General features: G+C 54.1%; 1 protein-coding gene across 1 annotated transcript in view; it reads left to right on the top strand.

The window, feature by feature from the left end:
• PADI3 (peptidyl arginine deiminase 3) overlaps nucleotides 1-23,347 on the top strand; it is a 29,316-nt gene extending 5,969 nt beyond the window's left edge. The window contains exons 2-16 of the mRNA XM_045982093.1: nucleotides 2,475-2,655; nucleotides 4,940-5,012; nucleotides 6,161-6,222; nucleotides 7,193-7,310; nucleotides 8,081-8,206; nucleotides 9,886-10,064; nucleotides 10,273-10,376; nucleotides 10,480-10,591; nucleotides 11,661-11,768; nucleotides 13,091-13,242; nucleotides 14,640-14,784; nucleotides 14,893-14,995; nucleotides 17,499-17,578; nucleotides 20,466-20,591; nucleotides 22,165-23,347. Of these exons, the coding sequence (XP_045838049.1) occupies nucleotides 2,475-2,655; nucleotides 4,940-5,012; nucleotides 6,161-6,222; nucleotides 7,193-7,310; nucleotides 8,081-8,206; nucleotides 9,886-10,064; nucleotides 10,273-10,376; nucleotides 10,480-10,591; nucleotides 11,661-11,768; nucleotides 13,091-13,242; nucleotides 14,640-14,784; nucleotides 14,893-14,995; nucleotides 17,499-17,578; nucleotides 20,466-20,591; nucleotides 22,165-22,398 (1,903 nt within the window). The 3' untranslated portion in view covers nucleotides 22,399-23,347. The remainder of the gene's footprint in view (nucleotides 1-2,474; nucleotides 2,656-4,939; nucleotides 5,013-6,160; nucleotides 6,223-7,192; nucleotides 7,311-8,080; nucleotides 8,207-9,885; nucleotides 10,065-10,272; nucleotides 10,377-10,479; nucleotides 10,592-11,660; nucleotides 11,769-13,090; nucleotides 13,243-14,639; nucleotides 14,785-14,892; nucleotides 14,996-17,498; nucleotides 17,579-20,465; nucleotides 20,592-22,164) is intronic.
• Nucleotides 23,348-24,002: the final 655 nt, after the last annotated feature.

The raw sequence follows: 24,002 nt of genomic DNA, 5'->3' as shown, positions 1-24,002 counted from the left end.
GACAGAGGGTACCACCAGCCCTGGAAATTATAGGTTTTGGGAATAGGGTTGCCAGATAAAATGCAGGATGCCTAGTAAAATTTGAAATTCAGGGGCGCCTGGGTGGCTCAGTGGGTTAAAGCCTCTGCCTTCGGCTCAGGTCATGATCCCAGGGTCCTGGGATCGAGCCCCGCATCGGGCTCTCTGCTCCGCAGGGAGCCTGCTTCCTCCTCTCTCTCTGCCTGCCTCTCTGCCTAGTTGTGATTTCTCTCTGTCAAATAAATAAAATATTTAAAAAATAAAATAAAATAAAATAAATTTGAAATTCAGATAAACAATTAATGTTGTTTTAGTGTAAGCTTGTCCTAAATATCGCACGGGACGTCCTTAGACTAAAACAGCTCTTCGTTGTTTATCTGAAATCCGGGGCCAACTGGGTGTTCTCTGTTTTTGTTTGCTAAATCTAGCAGCCCTCCTTGGGAGGAGAAGCAGGTGTGCTGGCCCCGCCCCGCTGGTGAGGACGCCTGGGAGGGCCACGCACTGGGCTGGGACCTGCCTCATGAAGTGGAGCTTGGGCTTGGCTTATTTCTTTATTTATTAAAAAAAGCCATTTGAGAAGTATCAGGATCCCACTGCTGGAGGAGTGAAGAGGGTCATCTGGGCTGGTAGGGCCTCCGGAGCAGGTAGGCCCCTGGGTATTGAAGGAGGTCTGCTCTCCTCCTGGTGGGGCAGGGAAAGGGAAAGGGCCTGGAGTCGAATCCGCCGGCTGGGCTAATTTGGGGAAGTCTCTTGCTCGTCCTGAGCCTCTGTTTCCCCAGGTGTAAGTGGGAGTAATAATCCCTCCTCCCGGGGCCACAGTGAGGATGAAATGAATGCGGGTTGGAAGGGCTCAGCCAGGCCTGCCCCGGTGAGCGTGCAGGGGATGGGGGCCTCAGGGGCTAGGGTTATCGTGAGTACTCCTGGGGAGGTGGTGGGTGAGAATATGGATTCAGGAACCAGAAGGCTTGGGCCTTGCCACTTACTAGCTCCATGACCTTGGACAGTTTACTTAACCTCAGTTTCCCCATCTGTAAAATGGGAGACAGTGGTAGTCCGTGTCTCCTAGGTTTATTGGAAAGATTACGTGATGTAATAGACCTAAGAAACTGGCACCGGGCTGGCATGTAGCCAGAGCCCGACAAAAGTCAGCTCCTGCTATCCCCCAGGCACATGTGTATGCTGCTTCCTCCAGGAAGCCTTCTGGTCCCTCTGGCTCACAGTGGCCTGTCCCTACATGGGATTCCACTGACCACTGACTTCCTGGCCGTGAGCCCCATCTGGCTGCCCTGGGCAGGGCTGTTTTTAACTCCCTGGTGGGATGGAAGGTTCTGGGGCAGTGGGGAGAGCAGTGGGTGTATCTGCCTCGGTCTGGCAATGCCTCTGGGCACAGTGGGTGCCCCGGGCACCCCCCAGACAATCAGAGGGTGAACAGACTGATTTTAAACAGGACTCCAGACTAACTGGAGGTGGGGTGGGGAACATGCAGTCCCAGGGCCAAATGACATAGACTTTTTTTAACCTTACAAATAATGACTGGTTGTTTGACTGAATCTAGCCCAGTTTCCCAGGTGACCCTGCAGCGCCACGGAGAAGCAGGGGCTCTGTGTCAGAGACGCAAGGCAAACCTGGCTGTGCCATTCAATGCTGTGTGATCTTGGGCTTGGTACTTGATCTCTCTGAGCCTCAGTTTCTCACCTTTGCAATGGAGATGGTACTACTCACTCTGCAGACTTGTAAGAATCAAAGGAGCTATAGGAACTACAAGGCATTTGGCACATGGTGGGCACTCCACAAGATTTACTGCCCTTCCCTAGGGAACACCCAGAGGACATCTCACCCACTAGAGAGGGATGCATTGGGGCCTTGAGGGGGAGACTGCTCTTAAAGCCATGGTCTTACAATTGCACTGGGGTCCATTTGCTGGCTGGTGTCCCCTGAGCTCCTCGTGCCCAGCTTGGCACTGGGAGATTATAAAGTACTCAATTGGGTCCTAACTTTCAAAGAGCTTGTGGTTTTGTTGGGAGTTAAAATAACTCACAAAGGAGGGGCGCCAGTGGATTGAGCCGCTGCCTTCGGCTCAGGTCATGATCCCAGGGTTCTGGGATCGAGCCCCGCATCGGGCTCTCTGCTTGGCAGGGAGCCTGCGTCCTCCTCTCTCTCTGCCTGCCTCTCTGCCTACTTGTGATCTCTCTCTGTCAAATAAATAAATAAAATCTTTAAAAAAAAATAACTCACAAAGGAAATGTTAATGAACACAGAACCTGGGAATGTGAGATTTGTGAATGCATTCATGTGGGGTCCAGGCTTCACTCCCAGGACCTTGCTGTGGGGATCTGAGAGGATTGGGGTGGTCAGGGAGGGCTTCCTGGAGGAAGCAAGAGTTTGAGCCAAAGCTCAAGCATCTGAACAGGTACTGCATCCCTCTAGCACTTCCCATGGCTTCTCGTCCTTCCCAGGTCGGTACCTGAGGGCACAGAGATGTTCGAGGTCTATGGGACCCCCGGCGTGGACATCTACATCTCTCCTAGTGTGGAGAGGGGCCGGGAGCGCGCGGACACCAGGCGGTGGCACTTTGATACGGGGTTGGAGATCATCGTGGTCATGAACTCACCCAGCAACGACCTCAATGACAGTCATGTGAGCAGGTCCCTGGTCCGGGGTGGGGCGGTGGAGGGGGTGGGGCGTGATCTAGCTCCACAAGGGCCGGCACCCTCTATTCACCCAGATGGCAGGGTGGCGTGATGGGTAAGTTCCTGCCCCTGGACCTAGCCAGCCCTGCAGCTTACAGACATAAACTGTGTGTCTGCCGGCAAGTCACATCAGCCCTCTGGACCTCGGTTTCCCCATCTGTAGAATGGGGATGATCACAGCATCTTTTCTCCTGGTGTTGATGCAGGGTGGAACATGAGTCAACATTTGCTCCTCTTCTTGTTTCCCAAGACCCCGGTGAAGGGAGGTGTCCCCGTTTCTCTGGGTCAGGCCTCAGTTTCCCCATCTACAGGCTGAAGGTTGATTAGGAGATCTCTGCCACCCTGAATGAAGGAGAGAAAGCAGAAATGGGGGGTTCCAGTGACGGGGAGACTCCCTTCTACAAGGTGCCTCACCTTCTAATCCACCCGCTCCCTGACCCCCTTCCCTTCTTCTCCTCTCTCCTCCTTCAGCCACCAAGGGTGAGTTTAACAAGCCCCAGCTGTAGGCAGAGTTCTGGCCTCAGGGCAGGGGGCATTTAAAAGAGGGAAGAAATGGCGTGGCCCCGGAGCTTGGCCCCGGTGATGCCCCCTTGAAGGGGTCATGGGAAGTAGCTTGTTATGCGGGAGTGACAGGTTTCCACTCCACATCAGGGATGGTGTTGCAAAAAAACTGACCTTTTAAGGACCACTGACCATATGCCACGCCCTGGACAGCCATGACCTCACACAGCCCTCACAGCAGCTGCGAGAGGCAGGGTCTGATCTCCATTCCATCGGTGGGGCCGCCAAGGTTCAGAGTAGCTGTGTTCTGCACAGATCTGCCTGACACCTGGGGGGCAGGTTCCCTTCATCACCCCTTCGCCTTTTCCCACCCACGTATCTGAGATGAGCCCCTCCATGGAACTCTATGATGCAGGCGGACAGGTAAATGAACTCATTTTACAGATAAGGAAACCGAAACCACTTATCCAAAGTCAGCAGATCTAGTGAGTAGCAGAGTTGGTGAGGTTCAGGACAGAGTTCCCGGGGCAGGGCAAGAGGACAGCTGGTGAGGGGCCCCTCCTGGGTGCCCTGCCAAGCTGGGGGCCATGTGGATGCCAAAGACCAAAGGAACTGAGGACGGTCAGAGTGTCCTGCCCCTCCTCTTCCCCCATCTTTGCCCTGGATCCAGGTAACTGTGTGCCTGAGGCCAGCATCATCCCTCAGGCTTGACAGTTGGGGGTCAGTGAATGCAGGATTTAGGGGCTCCCAGCACTGAGGGGTGAATGGCCTCTGTAAGATCCTGAGCCTTCTGACAGAGCTGAGGGACCCCCGTCAGGAGTGACCGTGCAAGCAGAGAGCAGTGGGTCGAAGGACTTTGACATCTGGGCCTGAAGCTGTGTTCTCATCAGTCATTGTCAAACCAGCCTTTAACAGCTATTGGGGCTTGCCATGGCCAAGCACGGCGCTGAGCATGTCACCCACCTTCTTTTTTTGATGGTCACAGCCTACAATCAGCCCTCTGGGGTAGGGACTATTATTATCCCTACTTTACAGCAGGGGACATTGAGGCCTGGAGATGGCAAGTGACTCTTCCCAGGATGGTCACAAGTGGTGGATACGGAATCGGAGCCCAGAGCTCTGGAGCAGCTCACACAATGCTGCCTGCCCTCTATGAACAGTAGCAGGCATGTCTGGGGCCCTTCCTATGGGGTCAGTCTGGTACATGAATTGTTTCTAAGCAGCACTATAATCCTCTGTGGGCAGCAGGGACCTGTATGCTCACCGTTCTGCAGATGAGGAAAACAGACAGCTCAGAGAGGTGAGGGACCTCGGCCAAGGTCAAAAACCCAGAGGTGCTGGGCTTAAGACCAGGCCTGTCTGAATCCCACAGATAAGAGAGGGTCCCTAAACCCTACCCAGCCAGAGACCTCCTCAGTTTACAAGCAGCAAAACAGAGATCCAAAGGGGAGCAGGGGCTTGTCCAAGTCACACGGTAGTCATTGGCAGCACTGGGGCCCAGGTCTCCAGGGAATCCCTCACAAATGGTCCCATTTTACAGATGGGCCAAACAAGGCATGGAAAAATAAATGGCACAGAGACTAACAGAAGAGCTGGGTTGGTAAACTCAACTTCAGTGCACAGAGCTTCCTGAGACCCTCTCTCTGTCCTGCCAGATCCCCCAAGACCTGTCCTTTGGGGTAGGAGATATTGGCTTCTGCCAGCTTGACTCTAAGCCCATTTCTCTACAGGTTCAGATTTCCTACCACTCCAGCCATGAGCCCCTGCCCCTGGCCTATGCGGTGCTCTACCTCACCTGCGTTGGTAAGTTGGGGCCCATGCAAGGGCCTGGGCCAAGGGTGGGGGGTAGCTGGGAATAACAAGGAACAGGGGTCTTTTTACAAACATCAACTCATTTTATTTTAAAAATTCAAATGAGGGTATATTTTAAAAATTCTAATGGGATAAAAGAGTATATATATGGAAAAGTAAGCTTCCCTTTCTCCCAAACTAAGACTTCCAGTTCCCCAAGCCCAGCATCCTTCTAGAGATCTTCTGTGCCTGTGCAGGTGGACACAGGCATTCCTGTACACTCCCTCCTTTTGGAAGCAAAGGGAGACATACTCCAGGCCTGGACCTTGCTTTTCTACCTTAAGATTTTGTGCCAGTTGAACACAAATTGACATGTAAACTCCGTGCACAGTAATACAACAAAGGAAAAGGTAGATAACATGAATGAACAGATGGGGAATTTCAACTGAGAGATGAAAACTATAAGGTGTCAAATGGAAATGCTAGAACTAAAAATCATAGTAACAGATTTTTTAAAAAAGCTCCTGGTGGTTGTCTTGGTAGATTTGACACAGCTGGAGAGAGGATCAGTGAACTTGAAGATAGGGCAATGATAAATTAGACTGTACTAAATTTTAAAACTTTTACACAACAGAAGACAAGCAAAAAGTCAAACTATGGGGCTGCCTGGATGGCTCAGTCCATAGGGCACATGAATCTTGATCTCAGGGTTGTGAGTTCAAGCCACACCTTGGGCACAGAGCTTACTTTAAACAAAAAGGGAAAAAAAGTCTGAATATGGACTGTGAGAAGAAATTTGCAATGCATACAGCTGATTCGGTACACATAGATTATGGAGAACTCCAGTCAATAGGAAAAAGCATAAACTAACAAAACAGGCAAAGACTCTGAACAAACAATTCACAGAAGAGAAAGTCCCAGTGACCAGAACCTAAATAGAAAGATGCTTAATACTTAGCATTGCCAAGGATGTGGAATTGGGAGCTCCTGGATGGTGGGTGGGAGTTTGCATGGGTCCAAGCACCTGCAAAGTACTTAGCAAGAAAGCTGAAAATGCTCTGTCTGCCGGAGGCATTGTTAGAGGCAAAATATGCATTATTGGACTTGTGCTGAACTCCTGGGAACCCCATAGTGATTCACTCTCTGTCCTCCCCTTACAGACATCGCTCTGGATTGTGACCTGAACTGTGAGGGCAGGCAGAATAGGAGCTTTGTGGACAAGGTAGGGTGACTCAACCTGGACCCAGAAAGGGGCATGGAGTTTGGCATTGACCTAGGCTGGGTTAGGAGGGTCAAGGCCATTACAGGTATCCCCCTGCCTCCTAACTGGTGCCGAGGTCGGGAGAGCCAAATGGGAAGTATGCATGACTGGGGGTATTCTGTCACCAGGAGAAAAATCATTACCAAGAATTATCAAGCATATACATGCCCAGGACTGGGCTACACCTTGCTTTGTGGGGAAAAGTCCTTCTGGAATGTCAGTCTAGCTTAGGGGTCAGCAAACTTTTTCTGTAAAAGTGAGATAGTAAATATCTTGGGCATTGCAAAGTGTCTCTGTTGCAACTCTTCAGTTCTGCCATTGTAGTGTGAAAGAGCTGTAGTCAATTCAATGGATGTGACTATTCCAATAAAACTTTATTTACAAAAACAGGCAGCAGGCCAGAGGTGGCCCCCGGCCCTGGCATGCCAACCTTCTGATCTAGGCGAAAGGGGAACTCTGCCAAATATGAGGCTGTTAAAGAACTTTGGGCTGAACTGTTGTGGCACTCAACGCATTGGGAGATCTTAGCAGAAGGTCAAGTTTGGCTGCGTGAACAAGGAAGACTTCCTTTGAAGTCTACTTGAGCTAGGCTTTAAAGCGATGCAAGAGGGAGGGGATTCCAGGTGGAGGGATGAGCGGGAGCCAAGGCCTGGAGCCAGGAACAGATCTTTAATCAGGAAGTTGTCCATTGAGAAATAGGACATTGGCCCAACACACACTGCCTTTGGCCATGAAAGACCTCTGTGTAGTTTGGACTTGCTGGTGTGGGCAGTCTGGAGCCCCTGCCGTGTCTGGTGCAGGAAGTGCTTCTGTGCGCATGGACCTATCCTCACAGGGACAGCAAAGAGGAGAAGACAGGGTCAGCAGGTTGCTGGGCGGGGGCAGAGGACGGTTGTCTGCCCCGTCACCAATTATGCTTTGCCTTTGGCAGCGGGATTGGGTCTGGGGGCCTGGCGGGTATGGAGCCATCTTGCTGGTGAACTGCGACAGGGACAATCTGAATTGTCATGACCAGGACAACCGAGACCAGCAGGTGCGCTGCCTGCAAGGTAAGGGGGTGCCCCGGATCACTGCTCAGCCACCCCGCAGGTCGCACTGGAGGGAGCACCGGGGGCCAGAGTTCCAGCTCCCAGACACACTTGGATGTCGCTCAAAACCTGCCTCATGCTGGCAGCTAACCCCTCCCAGCCTGTCTGTGGTGATCCAAAACTTCCTATCCGCACCCCAAATCCCCACCAGGCACCCCGGGCCTGCAGTTCAGGATGCCCCATGTTCTAAGTCAGTCCCGCACTGCGCACAACAGCCCCGTGAGGAAGACCGCAGTAGTGGCCTGGGGAACGGGACAGGTGCCTTATGCCTGGGCGGGCACACTTCTACGGAATGTGGGCACATCTGCCCCTCGTTTCAGACTGGGGAGCACTGAGGCTCGGGGAGGGAGGGGCCTGCCTGGTGTCAACAGAGAGTGATGCTTGGACTGAGACCAGACTCTCCGCTGCACGCCACCCAGGTGGCCTGCCTACCGCACGCTTCTCTCCTGTCCCCGGGCTCAGGACGGGCCACTCTGTACTTCCGGTTGCTCTGGGCAGGTGAGGGAGCGGAGGCCCGGAGAGGGTCGGACGCATTCTCGTGGCACACGCTTCAGACGTCCTCATGGTTTGTTCTTGATGGTTTCTAGCATTTTCACAGGCTGGGCAGAGCCGGGGGCTCAGAGACCCAGGTCTTGGCACCCTTTTCCCTGGGAGGGGATATGTGGTGGGCAGGAGGAGAAGACACGGAGTGTGAGGGGCCCATGGAGTCGTTGCCCCATCTGGCTCCACAGACCTGGAAGACATGTCCGTCATGGTCCTGAGGACCCAAGGCCCTGCCGCCCTCTTCGATGGGCACAGACTCATCCTCCACACTTCCAGCTATGACGCCAAGTGGGCACGGGTCTTCCACGCTTGCGGTGAGTTCATGCCCATCCCCTCCCCCTGTGCCCACTGCCCGGGGCTGGGGGGTTCTCAGTTTCCCCACCTTGGACCAGAGGGCAGGCTCTGCTCTGGCTTCCAGCCTGCCCTGGGGGGCAAGGAAACATGGTCAGATGGGGAAACTATGAAACAGGTGGGCTGGCGTCCCCACACAGCCATGGCCCAGGATCGTTTGATTGGATAAATTAAAATACATTCAGCGGGGCGCCTGGGTGGCTCAGTCAGTTAAGCGCCTGCCCTTGGCTCAGGTCATGATCTCACGGTCCTGGGATCAAGCCCCAAGTCAGGCACCCTGCTTAGCAGGGAGTCTGCTTCTCTCTCTCCCTATGCCCCTCCCCCTCAAATAAATAAATAAAATCTTAAATAGACATATTTAAAAATATAATTTAAGCATGTTTGGAAATTCTTATCAAAACTTTCAAACACACAGAAAAGTAGAGAGAACAGCGATGATCCCCTGGACGCCAGTCACTCAGATTCAACAATTACCGCTGTTTGCTTCTCTTGCTTTATCTGTATCGTAAAGCCACTCCCAGACACGATGGCTATTGTCCCCACAGAATTTAGCATGCATCTCCCCCCAGAACCAGTGACAATTGCTCTACGGAGCCACAGTATGAGCAAGGACATAAAATCCCTTTTAAAGATACAAATGCATACAAGTAATAAAATGCCCGTTTTTAAAAAGCTCAAAGAAGGGGTGCCAGGGTGGTGCAGCGGGGTGGGCGTCTGACTCTTCGTTTTGGCTCCAGTCGTGACCTCAGTGTCCTGAGATCAAGCCCCACGTCCGGCTCCACATTCAGTGGGGAGCTTGCTTGCGATTCTCTCCCTCTGCTCTCTGCCCCTCCCCCAACTCACACACGTGGACTCTCTCTAAAATAAATCTTTAAAAAAAAATCAAAAAATTTAAGAAGACCAAACAAGATAGAAGTATATAAGGTAAAAAATGAGAGTTCCTCATCCCTACCCCTAAGCCTGACTTTTGAAAATGCGTTCACTGTTAACGATTCGCAATGTGTTCTTCCTGACTTTTCTCTGTAGGCATCATCAAACGTGCATGCGTGTGTGTGCACGTGTGTGTGCACGTGTGTGTGTGGTGGACATTCCTTTCTGAACGAATGCAGCTCTGCCTCGGTGTTTTGCACAACTGCGTGGTATTCTGGAGCACGGGCGTGCTGTGACTCACCCGCTCCCCTGAGCACACGGCGGTTGGCGATGTTCTGATTTGACCACAGTATAGGTGCCTCGAGGGCAGGGGTCTTGCTCACGGCTGTATCCTGAGCCTGGAACCTGGCGTCCTAGGTGCACAGTCGGTGCTCAGTAAATGCTTGTTCAATGACTAAACAGCGTGAATACCCTTGTACATGTATTTGTAGCAAAGACACCTAGAAGCGGGGTTGCTCATTAAGAGTAGAGGTTCCTTTGCGAGATGCTGCCGGGCTGTCCTCCAGAAGGTCTGAACAAGTATCTTAGAAAGGAATGGCCTTTCCACTGGTCTAGCCCACACTGGGAATCAAGCATCTTGTCTCCTTTGCTGGTGGGAGGGCAGAAATGGGGGCTGCTATCTGGCGTGTGAGGTTGGCCCAGCTCCTCCCGCGTCCGTTGTGCACTGTGGGTCCACCTAGAGGTCACAGCCGTCCCTCCCGTCCCCTTCCAGGTCCTGAAGACTCGTGTGAGGCCTACAGGCATGTGCTGGGCCAGGACAAGGTGTCCTACGAGGTGCCCCGCTTCCACGGGGACGAGGAACGCTTCTTTGTGGAGGGCCTCTCATTCCCCGACGCCAGGTTCACAGGGCTCATCTCCTTCCACGTCACCCTGCTGGATGACTCCAACGAGGTGAGGGCTGGCCGGGGCAGAGAGGGTGAGAGAGGAGGGCTCCATCCCCAGGAGAGATGGGCACCACCGGCGTGGAGGACCCCAGACCTCTTGACCTCCCTCACCCCTGCTGCGGCCCCTCTAGAAATGAGGAGATGCCAGGGGCATCAGCCGGGACTCTGGACTCCAAAGCCAGTGCTCTTCCCCGTCTGCCCATCTTCTGCTGTAGGATTTCTCCGAGTCCCCGATCTTCACCGACACTGTGGTATTCCGCGTGGCGCCCTGGATTATGACGCCCAGCACCCTGCCGCCGCTGGAGGTGTACGTGTGCCGGTGAGTGTGGGAGGTGGGCGTGGGTGTCCTTCAGAGGCTGGCGGCCCCTCCTGCCTCCACACCTGGCTCAGTCCTGAGCCGTGCTGCCTGGGCTTGTCTGCAGTGTGAGGAACAACACGTGTTTCGTGGACGCGGTGGCGGAGCTGGCCAGGAAGGCCGGCTGCAAGCTGACCATCTGCCCGCAGAACGAGAACCGCAATGACCGCTGGATCCAGGTACCAGGGCTGCCGGGCAGCGTCCAGCTAGGACGCCATCGGCACCGTGGAGGGAGAGGCTGGCCCATCCTAACTAGGGGCAAGGCTGGGGGGTGGGGTTGCTTGTGGATATCTAGAAGGACCTGGGGGCTGTGACTGTCTTCCCCAGGGCACTCCTTTTTCTTACTCTAGACCTAGAGCTCCCTCCCTCTCCCTAGAACTTTCTAGAGACCCAGGCGCACACTGACATTGGATTGAACCTGCATTCACCCACAGGATCTGGGCCAGGCAGGGGCTGGCCCTGAACGGGATGGTGGAGGTGTGGGACACAGTCCCTGCACTCAGCAGCCCGGCCCTATGGGTCCCCACAGAAGGCGACTTTGTCCTCCAAGGGACGTTTTGCAGTATCACCCTGACGATGCAACTGGCTTCTAGTGGGCAGAGCTCGGGGCTGCTGCTATGTGTCCTACAGTGAATGCACAGGGTAGCCCCACAGCAAAGAATTGTCTGGCCCCAAGGCCATGAGTGCTAAGGCTGAGAAGCCCTAGTGTGGTGACTATTGCAACCACCCCCCTCCCCCTGCCCCTGCAACTGAAAATGTAGTAGGGGCGCTGGGCCATCTTTGCCTCCAGGACCAGAGAGGTCAGAATGAAGCTGGGCTAGATGTTGAGAGATCTGAGATCTGAGAAGGAGGCAAACCTATACCTCCTTTGTCCCCCTAGCCCTGTCCTTGACCAGGTGTGGAGGCCAGAGGTGCCGGCTGATGTCTGGAGACTTGCTTGTCCAACTCAGGCCACCCCAAGCTCCTCTCTGTGGCCACTCTACCCCGATCCAGCATGGGGACATACCCAGGATCACATCCACGTTATAGTTCATTCCCCGCCTGTCTTGCTGTGTGACCCTAGGCAAGAGCACACCATCTCTGAACCTCTAGCCCCTCCTCCAGCCAGCAGGCATCAAGAACCCCTGTCTTCTTCAGCTCAAAGGGCATAGCTGGCCTGAAACAAAGAAGCCGCAAGAACAGTCCACCCCAAAGCGCTCAGTCCCAAACGAGGGTTCGTTGTCCACAGGGTGTCTCTCTCGTTCACAGGACGAGATGGAGCTGGGCTATGTTCAGGCGCCACACAAGACCTTCCCGGTGGTCTTTGACTCCCCCAGGAACGGGGAGCTGCAGGACTTCCCATACAAAAGAATCCTGGTGAGTGGTTGGGGGCCGCAGGCTACAGCCTGGCTCGGAGGGCCAAGGGACGTTTCCCAAAGCCCCACCGGGGCGTAGAGTCTAGGACATGGTACTGGGGGCCGTGTTCTTTAGGGACAGGAGTGACCAGACAAAATACGCGAGATGCCTAGTTACATTTAAATTTCAGGTCAGCGATGAGGAACTTTTGGTATAAGTATGTTCCCAACCATGCACGGGACGTAGTTATAGGTGTCCTACAGTGAATGCACAGGGTAGCCCCACAGCAAAGAATTGTCTGGCCCCAAGGGCCATGAGTGCTAAGGCTCATGGTATATCAAAATATATCCAAAAATATACTCGTATATCAAAAATATACTCATGCTTTATCCAAAATTCAAATGTAACTGGGCGTCTTATACTTTTTATTTACTGAATTTGGCAGCCCTAGGTAAGGGCGGGGTGAGGCAGTGCCGCTGTTAAGAACACAGGATTTGGAGGCAGAACAATCTGGCTCTGCTACTCAGATGCTGTGTGGCCTGGTGTGAGTCACTTCCCCTCTCTGAGCCTCAGGTTCTTCATCAGCAAAAGTGATGTGACAGCCCTGGCCTCACAGGTGTTTCTGAGGCTTCTCTGTCCTGGGCAGAGGGAGCACACAGCGCCGTTAGCTGAGATCAATACTGGTAATAAGAACTACTGTGAAGATGGTCCTTGGGGACCAGGACCTCCTAGAAGAGAGAGAGGAGACTCCCTTGATGCTGGAGAGACCATGAGACCCTTCCAACCCCTGCTGGATCACTGAGGTGGTGGCAGGAGCTCTCGCCTGGGCCTCAGTGTTGTTTGAGTTCCTTCTGAGAGATGGCCCTGGGGAGCTCTCCCCTTTTTCTGACTTGAAAGACTGAGGCTCCATCCCTAGCCACTTGGCCCCCAGGAACAGGCTGCTCTAGAACAGCCACGTACTTGCCCTTGGGCGGTACTTGCCCTTGGGCTGCACTTGGCGGGAAGTCTACTCAGAGGGAAAGGGGCAGGGGCCATAGCCTCGGGCTCCATGTCTAATGGGGAGTATAGGCCACTGCAGCCCTGTCCACTGTCTCCCTGTGACCACGGGGATACCGTGCTCTAATGTGGCAGCAGGCCCAGAGTGCCTGTGTGTCTCACAACTTTAACCCCTATGCATGCGTGAAATATTGAATGGGTCAGATCCCTGTCTTTGACTCAGTATTTCCATCCGAAGAACGGACAGACACCCCTGCCCCATCCTGAAGGAGCTCAGAGCCCAGCAAGTTCGTTCAAGCTCTTTCTGGTGACCCCCACCCCTAGCCTGACTCAGTTTCCCCTGCCAGGGTCCAGATTTCGGCTATGTGACTCGGGAACCACTAGACAGCTCTGTGAGTGGCCTGGACTCCTTCGGGAACCTGGAGGTCAGCCCCCCAGTGGTGGCCAATGGGAAAGAGTACCCCTTGGGGAGGATCCTCATCGGGGGCAACCTGCCTGGGTGAGAGAGGGGCAGGGAGAGGTGTTCCTTCGGTGGAGGGTGGTGATGGGGGCAGGGGTGGTGGTGGTGAGGGATCATTCCACTCCTGGGAGAGAACCCACGAAGAGCGATAAATTCCTAGTTCTAGATGAGGTGGGGGGAGGCAGTGGGCTGGTGACCGATCACTGTCCATTGACCTTGATGAATTTTGAGAAGGCCACGGTGAGCAGAGACCTAAGAGATCATTCAGTCCAGGCTTTTCATTTCATAAGTGAGCCCAGAAAGGGTAAAGTGGCCTGGTACATGTCACACAGAATCCAAAGTTGTGACTAAACTTAGGTCTTCCATTTCCAAAAAGAAATGATATTGCTAATAACAGTCTATTAATTAATAGTTCTAGAAGAAAAAGCTTCAAGTCTCAACAGTCCTAGAGTAATTACATTTCAAGAGCTTGTTCATACTATAATGTAAATGACTACCATCAGATATTTTCCTGAGAACAGGAGAAGGAAGGTATAGGACATGAAAAATGAGATATCATAACACACACACACACACACACACACAAACACACAGAATAATAGACTATGTGTTGTTCAACATGTGACACAGAGATACTGATGCAAAAGAAAAGGAATTATATGGTGATGGTTTTTTGTTGTGGAATAGACCAGGGCATTGAGCCATCCAAATTCAACAAAACAGGACAAACTCGCAGTCAAATAACAGGTGAATCAAGAGGCTTTGGAGGGAACTCACTGCCCTCAACATGTGATCCCACAGAAAGAGGAAGTTCAAGGTGCCTGGGTGCCTCAGTCAGTTAAACGTCCAACTCTTGATCTCAGCCCAGGTCTTAATCTCAGGGTTCTGAGTTCAAGCACTACCTTGGGCTCCAACAGGATGTGGATCCTGTTTAAAAAAAAGACAAAAAAGAAAGAGGACATTTGGGCCGTGCCATCAGATACTTATGTGGAAGTCGAAAGAAGAATGAGAGTTAAGTTCCCGAGCATAAAATGCTGGGGCTATGTGTTCCTGGGGGTGATCTTGTCCACCTGTCTCCCCACTGATGAACAGAAGGTGAGGCCATAGCAAGAGAGACACAAGTTAAACTCCCAGAAGAGCCGCCTAGCCCCAGGGGATGGACTAGGGTGGCGAATGTCTCTAGGAGCCAGTGAAGATGATTCTGAGGGCGGCTCTGAGTGTTTGCTGGGATGGCAAGACCTGGGGGTCACCGACTGGGTGGGGTCGAGCTGCCCTGCCTCCATCTGTTCAAGAGCTCAGCCTGAAAAGAATTTAAAGGACACAGTGCATGTTTTTTGTTATAAAAAATTAGATACTGCAGAAACTCAAAGTTTGTCATTCCATTTCTGCACAGACATTTTTAAGCTAAGCAATGTTTTTGACCCCTCGGGCCCCAGGTCCAGCGGCCGCCGGGTCACCCAGGTGGTGCGGGACTTCCTCTATGCGCAGCAGGTGCAGCCCCCTGTGGAGCTCTTTGTGGACTGGTTGGCTGTGGGTCACGTGGATGAGTTTCTGAGCTTCGTCCCTGCCCCCGATGAGAAGGTAAGGACAGTGGTGACCTGCCTGTCCCTGGTGTCTGGGTCAGAGGATGAGCTCCAGGGGGCTGGGCTGAGGCCGGGGAACTCAGGTGGTTCTGCCCTCTCCACACAGGGCTTCCGGATGCTCCTGGCCAGCCCTAGCGCCTGCTTCAAGCTCTTCCAGGAAAAGCGGAAGTGGGGCCATGGCAGGGCCCTCCTGTTCCAAGGGGTTGTTGGTGGGTACCCACGCTGTGTCCCTCACCCCAGGCTTCCCGCCCCCTCCCCTATCTAAAGCAGGACACGTCATGGCTTGAGAGACGGATGGCCAAGTCCATCCAGCAGGGTGGTCCCCCCAAAGAGCCTCACTGTTGCTGCATGCCTTTTCCCCACTGGCCCCCGCTGCCTGTGGCTGGGGGCAGGGACATGGCGAGTCGCATGGGTCTGTGACCAGTGTTGTCAGACAACGCCCTCACCTTAGGAGGTTTGATGTTCTGCCATTACTGTCTTGAAGTTCTTAACCATCTGGGCTTCGTGAGTGAAACCTCTTGCTGCCTCCCAGGGGTGAGATCCCTTCTGTACCCCCCGAAACCCTGAAGTCTCAGCCATGGGCAGTGGGAGCTGGTGGGGCCTCCCCTCTCTGCCTCCCCTTCTCAAACCGCTCCCCCCTGTGGCAGTTGTTGTAGCAGGAGCCTGGGCTTGGGGAGGCCTGGGTGCATGGGCCCCTCCGCATCCCCGGGGGTGGGGCGTGGGTCCTGGTATTAACTGTCCCTGTCGTGGACTGGCAGTGCCCCAGATCATGGGGTGGGCACCTCGCAAGGGGTGAGCCTCTTGCCCACCCCCGAGCAAGGAAGCTAGCACACCCCTGTACGGAGTCTGCCTGTTTACCGTGGTTCGGGATGGCGGGCCTGGGGGAAGGGGAGACACCTGGCCTGATGTGGGTCCTGTGGCTCATGGGCTGGGATGCCGGGCAGCCGGTGGGCTGTGCGCACGCACCAAGTTTCAGCTGGGGCTCCCAGCCCTGCAGGGGTCTGTGCGCGCCAAGCGGGTGTCCTGTGACCAAGGGAGCATGACATCAAAGAGCAAGTTAAAAAACCAACATGACAGGGCGGGAGAGAGACGCTGGATGAAAGAAAAGGCCTTTTATTTTTGTACGTTTATTGAAACTTTTTTTCCTGTTCTTTGAACAAAGGGTCCCACATTCTCATTTTGCTTAGAAAGAATTCCGAGAGCCATTGCTGGCTGGGGCATGGGGCGGTTTGCCTGCTTGCTGGGATCACTCCTTCCCATCCCCACCAAAATTGTGTGAATCAGAGAGGACTGGTCCTCTCCGACAGGGACCCTGGCGGTTTCAGGGCAAAAACCTTTGGCTGGGGGGACTGTAGCTTTTCTTGGCCTCATGGGAGATAAATAATGTTCTGGACCAAACCTCCAAGGGAAAAGACTGTGTAGAATTCAGAAGCTCTCAGTAGAACTTTGCAGTCCCTGTCTCCCCGTTTACGATCCTTACCCCATTCCCAAGGCCACCCTGGAACCCCAGGTGTAAAGTGGAAGAAACACAGTCTTCCCAGCCCCTTTGTTCCCATAAGGATCGTGGCTAAATGCCTTTGGGTCCAGAGCAAACCTGGAAAAGCCTCAAATCCAGATGTTACGGATCAGGTGGAGGGAAAGCCATCATCACCTTTCCTGGAAGGACCACGTCCTCAGTGAACAAGACCCAGGAACAGGCTGAGTGGGTTTCCCAGCCGTCCAGCTGGGAAGGGGAATGTGGGAATTCATGGCCATCAGGCCACATGAAGCCACTGTGCCCCAGGAGACCAGCGTATCTCACTGGCCACACTGTGTGCCAGACCCCACCTACCATCCCCTCCTCCTACAGACCCAAGAGCACGGGGAAGTCAAGGGAATCACTGGCCCAAAGGGCTCAGCAGGGACGCAGTGGAGCTGGGACTGGACCCCAGCTGGCAGACAGGCGGAGGGGATGCCGAGCCTGCAGATGGGCGCATGGGTCCCGCGGCCCTGTCTTTCCCCTTGGTCAAGGTTCACTGCCTTTTGTGAGCACTGGGCTGGGGTTTGGATCACAAGCCCCCTGTTTCCTAGCTGTAAGCTCCTGAGTGAGTCTTTTTGCCTCCTTGAGCCTGAATGTGCCCGTCTGTAAAGAAGGTGACAACGCACACCTTGTGGGTTCCAGGGAAGTTAAATGAGGTGTTGAATGTGGAGAACCGATCCAGGGCCTGCCCCTGCTAAGAGCTCGCTGGCAGCTGTGAGGATCATGAGCCTAACCTCCCCTTCCCTGCCCAGCCCATCTGGGAGACTCCAAGGATCCTGTTTAAAAAAAAGACAAAAAAGAAAGAGGCAGGGACAGGATCCATCAGGGCTGATGGACAGGTGGATGCCCCAGCCCCACTACTGCGGCCAGCGGGAAAGAAGAGGGATCAGCACCCAGTGCCCTAAAGGGGCGGACATTTCCGGTGAAAGGCATCACCACTTCCGGCGTACTCAAATAGAGCTCTAAGTTCCGTGGCACTCAGCCACCTGTCCATCCCTCCCACCCCCCAGGCTTGTGCCGTGGCCAGGCCGAGCTCTGCTGGGTGGTGTCTACCCCATGTCCAGAAAGGCGAGAGAGCTACTGACTCACAAGACCAGTAGCTGTGAACTTGACCTCTGCCTGGCTGCCTCCCAGAGCCAGCCAACTCTGGTATCGTTCCTGCTCCTCCTCTAACATCTCTCTCTCCCTCTCAGGGGATGAGCCGGTCAATACCGTCTCCATCAACCAGGTCCTTTCCAATGCAAACCTCATCAGCTTCAATAAGTTCGTGCAGGTACAGGGCTGTGAGGAGAAGGTGGGCATGGCTGGGGACAGCAAAGGGGACAGAGTCTGAGGCTCAGGGTCCGTGAAAGCCCAGGCTGGAACTGGCCCAGACAGAGAGGCTTCAACCCCTCCTCTGATCCAGAAGAAATGGGGGGTAAGCTGTGTGCATGTGAGGAGGACACGCATCCAGGCAGAGGGAAGGGCACAGACAATAGCCCTGAGGTAGAACGAAGGGGCACGGGATATTTGAGAATGAGCCAGGGGGTTCTGGGGAGATGAGGGGCGGCTGGGTCATCAAACAATGGAGGGTAATGCAAGGGTGTTGACATTTGAGGCCACTAGGGCATTTGGGCAGAGGAGGGCCCTGATCGGACTTTTGCTTTGAAAGGATCGTTCTGTGGCTATGTTGAGATCATATCAATATTTCATAGCAGGGGGTGGGGGTAGTGACATTAGGTCCCAGCAAGAAACACGAGGGACCTCAAGCTGGAAAACTGGAATAGTTCAATCAGGGAACATTTATTTATTTATTGATTGATTGATTGTATTTATTTATTTGACACAGAGAGAGAGATCACAAGTAGGCAGAGAGAGAGAGAGCGGGGGAAGCAGGCTCCCCGCCGAGCAGAGAGCCCGATGCGGGGCTCGATCCCAGGACCCCGATATCATGACCCAAGCCGAAGGCAGAGGCTTAATCCACTTAGCCACCCGGGTGACCTATTAAAGATTTTATTTATTTGAGAGAGAGAGAGAATGAGAGAGAGAGAGTGAGCATGAGAAGGGGGAAGGTTAGAGAGAGAAGCAGACTCTCTGCTGATCAGCGAGGCGGATTCGGGACTCAATCCCAGGACTCCAGGATCATGACCTGAGCCGAAGGCAGTTGCCCAACCTCCTGAGCCACCCAGGAACCCCATAATCAGGGAATATTTATGAAGGTGCAAGCAGAATCTGAGGAAATCAACAGGAGACTGTGTAATATCCCCAGGTTAGAGAGAGGGGAGCTGTCACTACCTCTAGACCTGATGGCATTAGGGAGGGAACGTGCTGCTGGAAACTGGAGAGGTCACCATGAAAAGAGGGCTTGGAGACAGGAGCTGTGACTTTCCTGGCCAGCCCACAGTGACTTGGCAGTGAAGGAGCTTCAGGAACAAATACCCCAACAGCATTCTGCTACCCACCCCCCACCTCCTATCAGCGCCCCATCGGCAGCATCTAGCCAGAAGCCAGGGGGCACAGGAGCCCCCAATTCCAAGCACTAGGCTCCCAAGCCACAGAGCAGAGACAGCCATACCGAAGGTCCAGAAGGGCAAACAGAATTCCCAGCATGCTGTCATCTAAGAAGGAAATGCCAAGACCGAGTTAAGCATGCAGGAATCCTGTTAGGGACAGTGCCTGGGAGCCAAGGACAAGGAAACCTGTCCTGAGGGGAAGGCATTTTCACGGTGGAGCCTTAGGAGGTCAAGGGTAAACTCAGGCTGTCATGGGGAGCCAGCGAAAATTCTTGATCAGGAGGGGCAACACCTTGCAGCTAAGGTGAGGGGATTAAGCCTGTGGGTGCTGGGCCCCGGTGAGCTGGGTTCAAATCCCAGTCCTACCACCCACTAGGTATGTGACCTTGAGGAAGACACTTGGCTTCCCTCTGCCTCAGTGTCTCCGTCTATAAAGTGAAGAAGATTAAAGGAGTCAGTGCGTGTAAACGCTTGAGATGAGTGAAAGTTAAAGGCACCTGAATCCATGCCTTACTTCACTCCAGGGAAACTGAAGCCCAGAAGAGAAGGGGCTAGAAGGCAGGGCTCCAGACTCCCCTAGTCCAGTGCTCATGCCCCATCAGGGAAGCTATTAGGAAGAGGAAGGGAGATGGAGGGAGCTGGGAGACCAGACCTTCCATGAGTGAGGGGGAAGGAAGGCTGAGGGAAGCATCCTGTAGGGTCATGCAGTCTCAGACAGGTTCAGCAAGGCAGGGCCCTTGGGGCGGGGAGGGGGGTCCGCAAGCCAAAGATGGCCATGGGTCTGCCTTATTACCCTTGTTGCACTCAGCATTGGCCATTAACAGCTGGTGGGAGGTGTGGCCATGGGATTTCAGAGCTGGAGCCAGGCAGCGAGGCTCTTGGTCAAGTCTACCCCACCTACCAGCTGGAGGTCCACAAGGAACATCATGAGGGCTGCCACCAGGCAGGGAGGTGGAAGAAGCAGGGTGACTGGTTCAGGCTGGGTGGGGGATGGCTGCCCACCAGGTGGGAGCAGTGGAGGTGGTGGAAAGAGGTCACACTGGGGGTGTATTTTAGAGGTAGAGCCCACGGCACTTGCTGAAGATGGGTGTGAGGTAAGGGGGAAGGAGGCTCTGGCAGGACAGCAAGGCTTTCGGCTCGAGCAGCTGGCTGCCTGTATGGAGCTGAAGGACACTGGCGGGGGCAGGGGTGATGTGTGTAGAAATGAAGAGTGTGTCTTTGGACATGTTTTATCTGATGTGCCAATTAGCCATCCACGGAAGGTGCCCAGTGGTGGTTGCATGTGCAAATCTGAGATCAGGAAAGAGAGTGGACTCTCTACGCAGTTAGGAAGTAGAAATGTGGCAGTTGTCTGCGTGTAGATGCTGTCTTAAACCACAAGACTGAAGGATCTGAAGAAGGGAAGAGGGCCAAAGATAGAACATTCTGGAACACTCACAAAAAGAGAACGCTGTGGAACACTCTGAAACTAGCCCAGCTAGTGGGATAGGACTGTGAGAGGTGGAACCCAGAACAGGTGTATTTTGACAAAGGGACACAGAGGTAAGGTTTGTGTGGAGAGGTTAGCCCATAGGTATATGGACATCCTGTCTCCTTAACCAGACAGGACCTCCTGGGTCCCCGCAAAATTTGCTGACAAGGTCTCTCCAACTCTACCCACCCCCCTAGAGCTGCATCGACTGGAACCGGGAGGTACTGAAGCGGGAGCTGGGCCTGACTGAGCGGGACATCATCGACATCCCTCAGCTCTTCAAGACTGAGAAGAGAAAGGCGGTGGCCTTCTTCCCTGACTTGGTGAGGCCACCATTCGTTAGTTAAATCTGTTTCATCAAGTTAGGCTCCAAGATTTTGCTTCCCAGAAGGGCAAGATGTTTGGTCGCTGCCATGTGTGGGATTGTGGTGGCTGGTGGGGGTGGCAGAGATTTTCAGGGGTCCCAGGATGGCCAGCAGATGGGTGTCTAGTTGGCTGACTGTCCTGGTCACTACAGAAGGCTCACTGGCCAAGCCTTGCTCAAGGACCATCAGGCAACGGCCCTTCCCTTCCCCCAGGGACCCACTTGATATTCATGGAGGGAAGCAATGATCCCATGAGGTCACGTGTGCATAGCACTCAATGTCAGCTGGGAGCTCAGACACCCCCTGTGTCCCCTCTGTCCCAGTGCATAGCTGTTCCCCCATCCCCCATATATTTAGGGTACACTGTCAGAGAAACGATTAAGGTTGCTCCCTGCTTTCAGGGAGTTTCCAGTCTAATCTACTGCTGGGAAAGTCTCCTCACCTCCCTTAGGGTGTGTCCCACTCAAGGATCTCTTTTGTATAATATCATCTGCCAGTTGAGAGGGGGGACAAAGCAATTCCAGCCTGAGAGGTAGGCCTGGAGATCCAAGAAGGCTTCTTGGGGGAAATGACTTTTGGTTGAGGTTTTGGTTGAGGGCTTTGCCTCTGGAACCCCTGGACTGCTGGGGCCCCACCCCATGAGTTCTGATTCAGCAGGGGGCACTGAGGCTGCTCTCCGAGGACCACACTTGGAGTAGCACTACTATAGATGACCCAACTCTCCACGCCTTCCCTCCTTTCCCCTCCTCCAGCCCCCCTTCACCTCCACCCCACAGAGGAACTCAACTCGCCCACCATCAGAGCCTTACAGGGAGCCTGTCCACACCACCATTGCTCCATCCCCCATTTCCCTTCCCCTTTCTGGCTAACCTTTTGCCCTCCTCGATTTCCCCATTTGCAAAACTTGGTTTCCCCTCCTTTTATCATCCCCCTTCCTTCCTGCTTGTTTAAGGCGGATCTGCATTTACGTAAGTGCCCCCAGCCTTTGCGGGAAACAGGGCCACCTGAGCCAGCTTTAGCCGGAGCAAGAGGCTTAGTGTAGCATCGCCACACAGAGACACAGACACCTGCAACGACCCACGGGACCGACCCACTTTGTCAACTTCAAATACCGCAGAGAGAGAGAGAGAGAGAGAGAGAGAGAGAGAGAGAGAGAGAGAGAGAGAGAGAGAGAGGGGATCTGATTGGTCCAGCCTGGGTCAGATGTCTGCCCTGGTCCAATCAGCTACAACCTAGGAAGTTGCGATTCTGCCCCACAAACATGGCCGCCACCATAGTCCACCCATACGCAGGGACGTCCCTGGAGAAATGAGCTGTCCCTGGCAGCTCTGTGGTTGTTCCCACGGGATGGCCCAGCTGGCTAGAGTCTCAGCAGCCCAGGTGCCTCTCCCACTGCGTGCAAGTAGTATAAGGAGCTCTTCTCGGGACTGCCCGCAAGGCAGGCGCCAGGTCCTGCCAGGTGTGGTGCAGGAGTGGAGGCGGAGCTGACGACAAAGTGCTACCCCTGAGCTGGGACCCCGCTCCTTTACAGGTGAACATGCTGGTGCTGGGCAAGCACCTGGGCATCCCCAAGCCCTTCGGACCCATCATCAACGGCCGCTGCTGCCTGGAGGAGAAGGTGCGCGCCCTGCTCGAGCCGCTGGGCCTGCACTGCACCTTCATCGACGACTTCACCCCGTACCACAGGCTGCACGGGGAGGTGCACTGCGGCACCAACGTGCGCCGGCAGCCCTTCTCCTTCAAGTGGTGGAACATGGTGCCCTGAGCCCGTCCCCGCACCCCTCTCCTCTGCCCCTGGGGCAGGACATCCGCCGACCCTGAACAATAGCTTCAAGAAACCCCAGTGTTCCAGATAGCACACTGAGGGTGACTGTCTCTCTCAGAAGCCTTTTCCCTTGAAGTGTTCACACCTCACTGGCAACCCTTTTGGTTCTCAGACTTGATTCTTGTTGGCCTCCCAAGAAGAAAGCCCTCATTTCTTGTGGCCTCTCTCATGAGGATCGACATGACCCATGGGGATTCCTCCAAGCCTTCTCCTCCCCATCCCCAAATCCTCTGTTTGGGCTCAAATTTACTTTGGGATCTAGAAATATCCATGTGTCTGATTTGCCATCTTGGCTTGTTTGTCCTAATGGAGGAAGGACCCACAATTCTGTTTGGGTCCAATTGCCTCTCACTGTGCAGGGGAACAGCCTTAAAGTCAGATCCCTCCACCCAGAAGAGAGTCTACCCATAGCTTCCCACAAAGGGAAGGAGGTAGGGTCCGTGTCGATCAAGGTTGGATCATCAGTCTATCTGTCAAGCTTCTGAACAGATGTGGAGCTCTCTACCCCACCCGGTGCCCGGCAGGAGCTTTCACACAGTTGGTCCTTTCTAGATGTGTGTTGAAGGAATGACTGTTGGCCCTTAGCCTTATAAATGCCCCATCATCTGACATTCAGAAATCTGGCTTTGTCCAAAAGCCTCCAGGAATTTCCTGGAGATGAAACTACGTGGGAAATTCTTGGATTTTAAGAAGGCTATGGGTGCAAGGGGGAGAGATGTCCTTCATAACTCATAAGATGCTTCCCTGGCCCCAGACCGCTCTCTGCAGGAGGGGAGAATCAGTATGAGGCTTTGTGTTGCCTTCTGGTCAAACATTCCATGTCCTGCTGTGCCTCAGGAGAGGGGGCCCAGACGGGCAGATCCACCGAGACAGCTCACAGTGGGCCAGCTCTGGGAATGACCTGCTCTGAGGGCCAGGGGAGGGGGTGGGGGTGGGAGGGTTCCTCCAGATGTGTGCCAGTTCCATATGTGTTCTGTATGGATCTAGCTGGGTTTCTATCACTGGCTAATAAAGCTACAGCAACACGAATGGTTTGGGTCTAATTCTGGCCCTTCTTTGGGATTAGAACATGATAGAACAGAGGGGTTGTTTGCAGCTGAGACAAAGGCTTGCCTGGCCTGTGAAGAATTGGGGGAGAGAGGTCCATGTTTTGGTAAGATGGGGAAGTGGTCTGTGTTGACCACGGGAAGAGTGAGGGCTACCGTGGGCAGTTACGGTGATTTAGCCACATGCATGCAAGCCTGGGGGTCAAGGGCCAGGCCTCCAGGGCCAAGTGAGCGCAGCAGGGGGAGGGTCTGAGCTGTGGCCGGAAGGTTGCATCGTGAGTGTGGCAATGGGGGAAGCCGGGGGTTCACGGAGCATGGGGCGCCTGCTGTGTATGCGTCCCAGCATCCTCCTTCCTGCCCATGGGAGGCCACGGGTGCCCCAGAAAAGGCCAGGTGGGCTTTGCTTCAGAGCCTCGGGAAATCATGCCCCCTGCTCGGTGTCCGTCTGATCCCCTACCAGGGTGCAAAACAGAAACACACTCAGGCTGGCTCCAGGAC

This window comes from Meles meles, chromosome 1, assembly GCF_922984935.1.
Source record: "Meles meles chromosome 1, mMelMel3.1 paternal haplotype, whole genome shotgun sequence".
Classification (NCBI taxonomy): Eukaryota; Metazoa; Chordata; class Mammalia; order Carnivora; family Mustelidae; genus Meles; species Meles meles.
Note: the sequence above shows the minus strand (reverse complement) of the source record. Positions and strands in the feature narration are given on the sequence as shown.